Source organism: Sabethes cyaneus, chromosome 2 (assembly GCF_943734655.1).
Source record: "Sabethes cyaneus chromosome 2, idSabCyanKW18_F2, whole genome shotgun sequence".
Taxonomy (NCBI): domain Eukaryota; kingdom Metazoa; phylum Arthropoda; class Insecta; order Diptera; family Culicidae; genus Sabethes; species Sabethes cyaneus.
In genome coordinates, this window is record NC_071354.1 from 66,576,637 (window position 1) to 66,587,220 (window position 10,584).

At 41.5% G+C, this 10,584-nt stretch overlaps 3 protein-coding genes across 3 annotated transcripts; 2 read left to right on the forward strand and 1 right to left on the reverse strand.

The window, feature by feature from the left end:
* Window positions 1-1,225: 1,225 nt before the first annotated feature.
* On the forward strand, window positions 1,226-1,919 carry LOC128734300 (peptidyl-prolyl cis-trans isomerase-like 1). Its single transcript, XM_053828412.1, has 2 exons — window positions 1,226-1,391; window positions 1,454-1,919. The coding sequence occupies exons 1-2, from the start codon at window positions 1,312-1,314 to the stop codon at window positions 1,899-1,901; spliced, it is 528 nt and encodes a 175-aa protein (XP_053684387.1). The 5' UTR covers window positions 1,226-1,311; the 3' UTR covers window positions 1,902-1,919.
* Window positions 1,920-2,443: 524 nt separating this feature from the next.
* LOC128736901 (sorting nexin-14-like) lies at window positions 2,444-6,233 on the forward strand. The gene is made up of 7 exons (XM_053831403.1): window positions 2,444-2,747; window positions 2,821-2,953; window positions 3,017-3,848; window positions 4,947-5,217; window positions 5,288-5,533; window positions 5,598-5,779; window positions 5,839-6,233. Exons 1-7 carry the CDS (start codon window positions 2,635-2,637, stop codon window positions 6,225-6,227), a joined length of 2,166 nt encoding a protein of 721 aa, XP_053687378.1. The 5' UTR covers window positions 2,444-2,634; the 3' UTR covers window positions 6,228-6,233.
* Window positions 6,234-8,415: 2,182 nt separating this feature from the next.
* Window positions 8,416-9,497, reverse strand: LOC128735521 (BTB/POZ domain-containing protein 1-like). Its single transcript, XM_053830003.1, has 2 exons — window positions 8,698-9,497; window positions 8,416-8,638 (listed from the first exon to the last, which is right to left on the reverse strand). The coding sequence occupies exons 1-2, from the start codon at window positions 9,495-9,497 to the stop codon at window positions 8,416-8,418; spliced, it is 1,023 nt and encodes a 340-aa protein (XP_053685978.1).
* Between the last annotated feature and the right edge of the window lie 1,087 nt (window positions 9,498-10,584).

The window sequence follows — 10,584 nt, forward strand, 5'->3', positions numbered from 1 at the left end:
TTCAAACTATGCGCATTTTTGTTGTGTTGCACATCAATAACATGCTTAAGCGGGGTACGCTGCTGAAAAGTAATGGGTAAAAAGATAAGACAAGAAATGCTCAAGACATCGATTTCGTTTACGATTTCTTAAGCAGTACGCACTTCATAAGAAATATTATTTCACGTTCAGATGGCGCAGTTTTACATGCAGGTGAATTAAAACGTCACTTTTCCGTACGGAATAATATCCGGCGCAATTATTACCACAAGAAAAAATGACAGGTGGTTGCTTGCATTGGAGTTGTCAAAATTTCTTCGGTAAATAGCAAGATTTTTTCTTGAGCTGTTTTCTTTTCAGCAGCGTACCCCGCTTTAGCTGCAACTCACTACCACGTAATTGCTCCGAATTTAAATGTTCTACACTCAAAATAATCCACACGTCTTTTCCACGTGAAAAATCACGTAAATTTCTCTACAGGGAGTTACGTGACTTTCAGCTGATTGTTATTGGAAAAAATAATAACATCTATCTGATTTTCACGTTAACACATTAGTATGCGTGCGAATTATGGCTCGTAAAAAGCTGGATTACGAACACGATTATGTACAAAGGCTATCAAGCTTTTTACGAGCCGTAATGACAGACATATTCGTAATATTTGAACAGGATTTTTGACATTTCGTCATACATCACACACCTTCTTACTGCACGCTCCTTTTGTTTTGCCATGAGAACTACAGATGGTCGGGTAGCGAAAATTTACCCGAAACCCGCAACCGTACCCGCCGGGTTTGGGTATTGAAAAAAATAATTTGCGGGTGCGGGTCGGGTAAGGGTTCTTATTGTTTGTTTTTGTAACCGGGTACGGGTCGGGCCGGGTATCTCTATTGAGCACATTTGACACTAAAGATGGCGGGTACCCAAAGATAAAACTTGCGTGTTCGGGTCAGGTACAGGTTTCTAATTATTTTTCTTCATCGGGTACGGGTCGGATTTGGGTATTCAAATTTTTATACCCGACCATCTCTAATGAGAACGTTACTCGTAGTTTTTTGTAAACGACCCCACAAGCTATCTTTTTTACGTAATATGTAAAGAGTTCCTAAAATTGGCTTTTCGAAGATTACTGTTGTACATTTTTGTACACAGATGTCGCTTTCGACTTTTTTAGCTTTTTTTTAACTTTTTCAAACAACGGCGACGGCAACACAACGCATAAACAAACCTCTGTCAAAATCTTAAAATCTTAATGCCGCGTTCAGTAGAATTCTAAGAAATCTAAGTGTTTTATCTACTTTAGTAAGTTAATATTACTTTGTACTTTAAGCAATGCTTGCATTACAAACTGGTGCAGCAACAGGGATTCCAGACAAATTATGGCAGCCTCACTTTGTCACCTTCGAAACAACGTAAGTCCGCTTTTATGTATTAATTTATATTCTAGAATCTAATGTTCGTTCACTCTTTCTAGAATGGGTGAAATCTCTATCGAGCTATACTGGAAACATGCCCCAAATACTTGCCGAAATTTCGCCGAGCTAAGCCGTCGTGGCTACTACAATGGAACCATTTTCCATCGAATCATACGTGATTTCATGATTCAAGGCGGAGACCCTACCGGAACGGGCCGCGGAGGGCAATCGATTTACGGATCAACTTTCTCCGATGAAATCAGTCCCGATCTGAAGCACACGGGCGCCGGAATACTGTCGATGGCTAATTCCGGTCCGGACACGAACGGGTCGCAGTTTTTCATAACCCTTGCACCGACCCAATGGCTCGACGGTAAGCACACGATATTCGGACGGGTGCATACCGGAATGCAAACCGTCAAGCGGATAGGACTGGTCGAGACGGACAAAAACGATCGACCCGTCGAGCAGGTGAAGATTCTCAAGGGAAAGGTGGAGAAGTACTGAAGTGAATGGAATAAATTTAGTTTTACCCAAAATATGCATTTAAATGTTGTTTTTTAAGCCTTGAATTCATTTAATTGAATTATTTGATGCTTCACGTAAAATATCAAAAATTATCGGACTTGAAAGAAAACCAATGCAATTCTTTTGCATACCCCGTCCGACACAATTTCTAGAAGGGAAGCTAGATGCCAGCATGTGTGACATTTCTGTTCAGAGTTGCCAATATGAAACAAAGCATGTCGGTATTACAGACTTACTAAATAATTATACTTATTTTGACTTACGCAACAACATAAATTGAAAACCACACAATTTAGGCGATCATCAATAAAAAAAAATTATTTTTTGATCGGTTTTATAGCACATTTCCAGATTTTCACTACGAAATACCCAAATAGATACCCCGAATAGATAACAGCAAATTTTATAAAATAATTTGGCATCTTGGTTTGTATTTATAGGCTGCAGTTGAATGTAAACAAAATTATTGAGTCTTGAGTGTCGAGTGCATTCTCTTATCAGTAATAAATAAGTGCAGTATTCTATCGTTATGCTTTTATTTATTCTAGTGAACAATAATATTGAAATCAACAACCTTAATGGACATAAAATGTATCATATGCAGTGAAGAGCTAAGAAATTTGTGTATTAAATGTCGTGTACTTAGGCTGATGAATGGTTTTGATACAATAAAACTTATTACAAGATAGATACAAAAAAGCCAATTTTGAATATGCTATTGTATCATGTTAAGGAAATATTATCCAAATTCTATCAAGACGATGTAGCCAGAATTGTGGCTCTGGTAGTCTTAGTACTTTCCGTCGTGGTTGGATGTTACGTGAGGTGAAATATCTTTTTTTTTTTCAAACCCATGGTCGGTCATATTGAAATTATTGATTTTTTTTGTTCTTTACAGTTCACTGTTAGGTTTTACAATCTTTCTGTTCTTCGTCAATGGTTGTGTAGCAGCTGTTCTCACGCTGAACCACAAAGATCGGGTCGGTCGTTACTTGCAGAAAGTAAAAGATTTCCTCGGTTATAAAGAATATGTGAGTAAAGTATCTGATATGCCGTAAATCTCTTACTGATGTGTCTCTTTTTTATATCATTAGAATCATTCTACAGCATCCCCATGTGGCGTATGTGGACAGGAAAAATGTCCTCGTCATAATCGTAATGCGTTGGTTCATGAGCCATGGAAAGGTTTCCTCATCGACCCAGAACTAGACGAGGCCGTCGATCGTTTCTTCTCACATATTCTAGACAGTTTTATTTGCAATTGGTACTCGCAGATTGCACCAGACGAAGAGTTCATTTTCAACATAAAGAGTAATTTGCGAGACGCTCTTTGCAGATTATTGCTTCGTGCAAAACAGTTGGATGCTCCAACCATTATTAGTAGCCGTCTGTTGCCAACGTTCTTCATACACTATGAGATTATAGCCAAAATGTTGCATGACGTCCCTATGGATCGATTGGCTAAAACATTTCTCATCGATGAGTATCCGATTCATCCCGCAGTACTGAACCGGCAGGCGGAGCTGAACTACCTGCGAGGAGTGGCCAAAGTAATGATCCCGCGGCTGTTTACGCCAGAAAACGTAGGCTGTAAAATATTTTTCAACCTGATTAAAGAATTGCTGACGTTTTGGGTTCTTTTACCACTGTTGGATGTTATTTCGGATCCAAACTTGATCAATCTACTGATCATTGCAGCCACCGATAAGCGTCCGAAGGAAACTCGCAAGGCCATAAAAAAGGAAACTATGAAAGTTGAAATTTTGAAAGATTTCATTGCACGAAGTCGTGATAAATTAAACTGGCCTGACGATGAATTCGTTGGGGGTGAGGTAATTTGGAAAGATCCAAATGAACTCTACTATTTCATGCAGTTTTTAATTAAGGAGGGAGCTGTGGAATGGTTGCATTTCTATTTGGAAGTTGGTGAGTTTTATTTTTAAGCAATTATGTCAAAATCAGAACCCTTCTTCTAGCAGCATAGCAAAAGCAAAGCTATGGGTTTATACCGTCTTTTAGATATTACCCTTCTTTATCGACAAACTTCGCAGCCGGCTGTTAGAGTACAGGAAAATTACGGGGCCAGTGCAATAATCCTACTGACTCTAACTAGCAAGCACCGCCGGTGGCCGGTCTCCCTCGTGGTAATAGATAGAGCTTTTGCTAGCTCTATTTTTCCTCTCCATCGTTTATTGGCATTCCCCGTCAAACCAATCATTTCGTGCACTCGAGGTTTCTTCACCTAGCACCGCGGTTGCGGTGTTATTGACGGCCGAGCGTATCCTGCTTGATCAGTCTTCGAGGGTTGAAGCTCATATCTCCACAGAGCAAGGTAGAGCTTCATCGCAGGTTGTGTAATTGCCGAATGTTTAACCGATGGCTTGTTCGCGAGATATAAACCGTCAATAATTTTGAGCGTACACACACTGCTACTAGGTAATGGTCTGAGTCGATATTCGCAACCCGGAGCGCACTTTGGCATTATTCGGATGAAAACCGCACCACAGTTGGTCGCACCACCGTTCTGGTAAAATTGGGCCTTGCCAACGTGGATCTTCCACACCTCGCCTTTGCTACAGATCTCCTGCACTGCCATGATGCCGAATGTTCTGAGTCGCATTTCCTTGATTTTTCGTAGTAGTTTAAGGCTTAGGTATGCTACCAAATCCCGTGATGGGGCTGCCATCTTATAGTGCTGAGAAAACACAGAAACTTTTACCCTGTTGGTATACGACCTTAGTGTCCACTGGCGTTGGTTACACAATCCCTGGTAAGGTTCATATACCGATTAGTACAACGAGAAGGTAGGGGTAGGATTTATTAAATAAGATTCTAACGACCACTATGGGGTCTATGTTGCGCATTATCCAACCGTTCACTAACAAATTAGAACCCGTATTAACTTATTATTATACATAAATTACATTTCTTGAATTCAATGAGCATTAGCGAACAGTTCTATTTAGATAATGCTTTGCAATAATTCAAAAGCGAAAGTAACCGTTAATTATTGTTTTCTACTAGATATGTTGAACAAAGAACTAGAAGATCCACACATTACAACGGACCCGACGAAGCTATCCTCGCTGCACCAGCAGTCGGAAAAACTACTGCAGACGTACCGAAGCATGATGGTGGCGGAACGTGAAATATCCGTTGCCATTACCTTGAATGAAGCCCACGAGCGGGTAAAGGAAAAACTGGAAGAAAAGTGGCGCAAAAATTTCAGCAAAACTTCGGAATATTTCGAACTGGTTTACGGTACAAGAGAAATCAAGGATAACTCGGATAAGAAGTACACACATTAGCGAACTAAAAGTTTGATTACTACAACTGCGCTATATCTTTTTCTTTTTCCGGTGTAGATCGTGTGACAACGCGAGTGGTGCGGGCACTAAACTAAGCTCTAAATTCAAAGAAGTAATCAGAGGAGCGGTGGATGGAGCACCGATTGAAGCAACCGAAGCGCCCACCGTGTGGGATGCGCTAAATGATGCCCAGGCAATCCCCAGCAACAACATTTACAGTTCGGTGACACAAAAACTGCGCAAAGAGAAGGGCCAAAGTTTGGATGCCTTCATGGTTACCTTCATGCACTCGATTGAGCAAAGGTATACGTTCAGCTTTAATATGGATTGGTGCTGTTTTTTTCTTCACTTAGGTTTTATATTACAGTCCCGATATTGGGGAGGACGTAATTCAGTTCAAGGAGGTGGTTAAAAAGAAACATAAAACTCCTGGTCAAAGTCTTGTCTTCGGTGATTTATTTGAGCTGAAAAAGGGATCAAAAAATACTCACACCACAACTCTGCTGTCACATAGCGTACGCGGTCCATCTCAGTGCTTAATTTATATTTGTAAGTTTGATTTAGCTCTCGTAGAAAAAAAATTCATTTCTATTATTTTTTCGCTTCAGTGGTCAAAATCCTTAATGCGCCCTTCATTATTGTTCGGCTGGCACTGGCGTTTTGCTGTGTTTCCCGCCGAACCGTTGACACGCTGATTCATACCGCGATTGCTCGATTGCTGCGAATTGGACTGAAAGAAACCCGACTGGCCGTCCTTATCAATCTCCTTCGGGAGGTTATATTCCTTCGAAAGTTACCGGAACCGACATCGGCCGAGCTGCTGCGGCGACAGCAGGATGCACGAAAACGTCTGGATACGTTGCGACCCGGACTGGGAACGTTGGCCGACGTATTACAATCGCCCGCCCTGAATAAGCATTTGGCGTACTGCTTGTTCGATATCATTCTAGGCGAAATGTATCCGGAATTCGAAAGTCCTGCTGTTTGGAAAGAATAAAGTTTACTAACGATGCATAAATGCAGAGAATAGAATTATATAATTCAGGCTTCGGTAGTGAATATCACTTTCGTTTCAAAGTCCATAGACATACAGTCTATCTCGATGACTGCAAGTGACAGGGACACAAAGAAGGTAATTGTTCCAGTAGCAAACTCGGCCCATCCGAGCACTCGAAGCCCAAAGAGAACAAAATGAGAAGCTTTTTCACGGTTTGCAACATCGGAAGCATGCGAAAGTTCGTTTCGGTTAAGCTCAACGGTGTACCAGTCCAACTTCAACATGAATTGGCGCCTGACATCACTATCATTTCGAACGAAACGTGGATCAGCATCGTACAATCACTCACTTATCCGACGATAGAGTCTGTAGTCATAGCTTTCGGAGGCAATCTAAATCTTCTTTCTGAGTTCCAGACCGAGATCACCGTTGGCAACGTCACCAGAACTGGTCGCTTCTTCATCTAGGACAACGCTGAACTCAACGTTGTAAGAATCGAGACCATGCATCTTTTAGATCTGTGGTCAGTGCCAATTAGCAGCCTGGTCATCGTTAATGTTATCTTAGATCAGCTCGAGGAGGACCTGCGAGTGCTCGGAGTATCTAAGAACGATCTTCGGCGGCGTACAGGAGAACGGAGTATGGAGGCGGTGGATGAACCATGAACTCGTACAGCTCTGTGGCGAACCCAGTATCCAAAAGGCGGCTAAAGCTGGACGGATACGTTGAGCAGGACATGTTGCTAGAATGCCGTTTAACTATCCTGCAAAAATGGTTTTCGCATAGAATCCGATAGAAACAAGATGAAGAGGGGCACATCGAGCGAGGTGGCAAGACCAGGTGGAGTGAGTTCTGGCGAGCATTGGGCGACCGCGGAACTGGAGACTAGCTACCATGGACTGAACTAGATGGAGGAATTATGCTATACAGGCTTTGTCATAAGACGTAATGCCAACTAAGTAAGTGAAGGAAGCTGGTTGACAAATGCTTAGAGTTTTTGAGTGTAAAATTCTGCGATTTATACTCGGTAGCAAAATGGAAAATGTGGTATGGCACAGACGCATGAACCATGAGCTATATCAACTTGTCAAGTATACAAACAATATAGTGAAGTTAGTACAAGACCTTGTCCTACCTACAAGCTCCTTTAACAGCCTTTGACAGTTTGGCGTATCGTTGGCGGGCAGCTGTCCTGGCCGCTCTGCTTCGCGCTCGCTCAATGTCGGCTTTCGCCTCTCCACGCTCGTCGATCATCCTCTAAGTTTCGTCCGAAATCCACTTCCTCTACCCGCTGCGCACTTTTCCGAGGGCTTTGTCGCTGATCGTGATGAAGGCCGGTCTTGATGCCAGTTCATTACTCTTCGACGGTTTCACCGACACCGGTTGTTCAAAAAAGACCATTTTCACCTCGGGATGCTCCAAACGGCGGATGTCCTAACAACATCCAACTTTCCCTTCTCGTCGCTGGGCACATGTGACGCGTAAACGAATTTCAGCGATAACAAGGTGATGATCCTTCTCCTCTTTCTGCCGGTGTTCTGTTTGTCCGTCGCGGGAAACCTACGTGTCTTTTGGTGCTCGCCTATGGAGAAAGACGTCCTAGGCCATCGCTTCCCATGATGCATTTATGGTCCGCGTTGTTTGTGTTAATTTTTGCGTTAAAGTCGTCCAAATGAATCTGATTGTCCCCCTTTGTGATTTTCTCAACCTCAACACTGTTCAACGGTCTGTAGAAATTCTCTTTCTCAGATCGACAGCATCTGACGGCAAAGCACTGAATTCCAGTATAGTTTCTATTTTCAAACTCATGTTCTGAATCTGGCGACAATTATTCTTTTGTTTGTCGGTTCCCATTTCATCGCGCTGCATGTTCGCCTGGTTTCAGTAGGAACTCAACTACTCTTTCTCGAGTATCATTTTCACCTCGTATACCAGAGTAGAGCAAGACTTCCCCCTGCCCTGTCTGCGTACGGCAGCCAAGGTTGGACAGTTGATTTGGAGAAAACAATTAGATAAGGTAGAATGGTGAGCACATGTTAGGCTGAATTTGCTATTTATTTATATTTTCTTTATTGACTATAGAAACGAAACATAAAGAGCCAGTTCAGCAAAAAAAAAACGGAAATAAAAATTTCAATTTCAAAATGAATATTCGCAAAAAAAAATCTAAATCATATTTACGCAAAATTTATATTTTTGCCCAGTCAACCCAACATTCCGGGTTTTCTATCAGTCGTTTTAGGAATTCAAGAAATTCGATGAAACTTCGTTCCTGTCGATGCGGTGAGAAACCTGCAATTTCATCCTCCTGTTTCGCAGTGTAGGGATCAATCAACCAGCATCGGTTATCACCTCTGCACATTCGGTGCTCGGTGCGGCTTGTGTTCACGGGTTCTGGTTTGGGAAATGACCTGCTGAAAATGTAAGAGCAAACTTTCAAACTTTTATGACACCAATACCTGGTTCTTACCATAAATTTGTCAATGCACGAATAGCCAACTTCTTTGTAGAATCGTGATTCAGAATGCAATGGATTCTTTCGTCTTCCTCGCAGTTGATTAAGCGGGATAACAAAGATGGACTCATCCGTGGGAAACGAACGAGACTCATCAGTTCACCTATGTGGAAGCACCGGGAATCCCAATCATTTAACAGCCATAAGCAAGCAGAATGCAGAACGTCCACTTCGGAGAATACTCCAATGTGATTGGACTTCAGCAAAAGGCAGACATCGTTCGGTGGGAGTTCCACAAACCCTTCGGATGCTACCAGCGGCAGGAAGTATTTCCATATTCTTTTCAGCATCATGCTTTGCAAGATCGTGTGCTGAAAATATTTTGCCTCCGTATAGAGACAAAATGCCCTGTCTTCAATCAGCGCTTTCGAGTCGTCCACGCAGGTCCAGCAGTGTTCCAACAATGCCGGTATACGAAGGAATTCCGCTGCAACAAATACTGCAACGAAATGCTCTCTTTGAAGGCGCGGGCTTGGCGATAACAGCCACTGGTAGATAAGTTCGAACGCTTCCGGTGTAATTTTTTCCTCCGGTAGTACTACAGCTGGAACGTTTTCCATTTCGTCGAAAACTTGGGAAAAACACTTCAGCAGTAGGAGGTGACAATCGAACACCTGGTTTCCGATGTGGACTTGCACGTCGGTATGTTTGAAGCTCTTCAGATGTGCGTCCACAAGATCCAGATGATTGGGTCGATCTTCAAAACGGATCCCATCCCAGGGCAAATGCTGATCGGTTGGCTTTTCCTTAGGCATTGTACCAAATGACGTATGAATGCTACAAAATGAGAGTCAATTGAGGTCAGCATATCTGTGGTTACTAAGATTAATAAATTTGATTATTTCGAGTTGGTGAGGTACTTGATTAGACTTGTTTTGTTAACCATTTATGATAATAGCGATAATAGGTACCAGGATCATAGACCAAGCGCAGATGGTATCGTGGTTCCATGCCAAAATAGGGGAAACAAGGGAGACTTGATCCCCATTTTGTTTTATGTATATTTCTCAAAAGTCCACTAGAAAAAAAACCTGGGTTTTCAATTTTTCGGCAGTTTACAATACAGCTTACTACCTACAATTTATCAGTTAGCGATGCGTAGCGCTAAACAAATGATATGGGATATTTTGGAAAGTACAGAAAATTGTATACATATTCAAAATATGCGGGAGACTTGATCCCCAGTTTAGGCACAATTGATCCATTTGCAAATATATATTTTTAAAACTCAACTTTCATTTGGAAGTTTTATTAAAATAGTTCTAGTTCATGTAGTATCTTGATTTAGTGTACAACAGTTTAATTTAAAAGTATAAAAAGTATTTAGAAATCGTTAAGTGCATCGATCTGTAAAAGTATAGTTTTGGACATCTTTTATAATTTGCGACGAGAGCTTTTTCGTTGGGTTTTAATTTTTGAAGCATTATATTTTTCCTGTTTAATAATCAGCGCAGCCTCCAGCTTTAATTTCGTTGGTGCATCTGTAAGGATGTGTATCTCCTCGTTTTCTTACTCTTCGCATATTTTTACGTGGTGATGCCTTTGGAAATGGTTTTATATCTACAGGTGTTTTGGTAATTGTATTGTTCGGAATCATCGATTTTTTCTTCAAAGAAGATTAGTTGTTTTGTTCAGATGAATTCTTTGTCCGAGCAGTCTTTCTTCTTCCTTGGAAAATCCACGGGTTGCTCCTCCGTAGTCCGGTTGGTAAATGATCTTTTCAGAAGCATTTTTTCGTTTTCTCACATATCGCTTAAGTGTCATTACTTTCAAATTGAACATTTTTGCGGTCGTTCTGACCGGATCTTCCGACTATTCGTGATTTTTACACAACGAATGTTT

Excerpts from the sequence above, each read along its gene's own strand:
- LOC128734300 (XM_053828412.1), top strand. The coding sequence starts at position 1,312 with ATGCTTGCATTACAAACTGGTGCAGCAACAGGGATTCCAGACAAATTA. Across the intron at positions 1,392-1,453 it reads TTTGTCACCTTCGAAACAAC|AATGGGTGAAATCTCTATCG; the intron begins GTAAGTCCGCTT and ends CACTCTTTCTAG.
- LOC128736901 (XM_053831403.1), top strand. The coding sequence starts at position 2,635 with ATGCTATTGTATCATGTTAAGGAAATATTATCCAAATTCTATCAAGAC. Across the intron at positions 5,534-5,597 it reads ATGCACTCGATTGAGCAAAG|TCCCGATATTGGGGAGGACG; the intron begins GTATACGTTCAG and ends TTTATATTACAG. Across the intron at positions 5,780-5,838 it reads TCAGTGCTTAATTTATATTT|TGGTCAAAATCCTTAATGCG; the intron begins GTAAGTTTGATT and ends TTTTCGCTTCAG.
- LOC128735521 (XM_053830003.1), bottom strand. The coding sequence starts at position 9,497 with ATGCCTAAGGAAAAGCCAACCGATCAGCATTTGCCCTGGGATGGGATC. Across the intron at positions 8,639-8,697 it reads CGTGCATTGACAAATTTATG|GTCATTTCCCAAACCAGAAC; the intron begins GTAAGAACCAGG and ends CATTTTCAGCAG.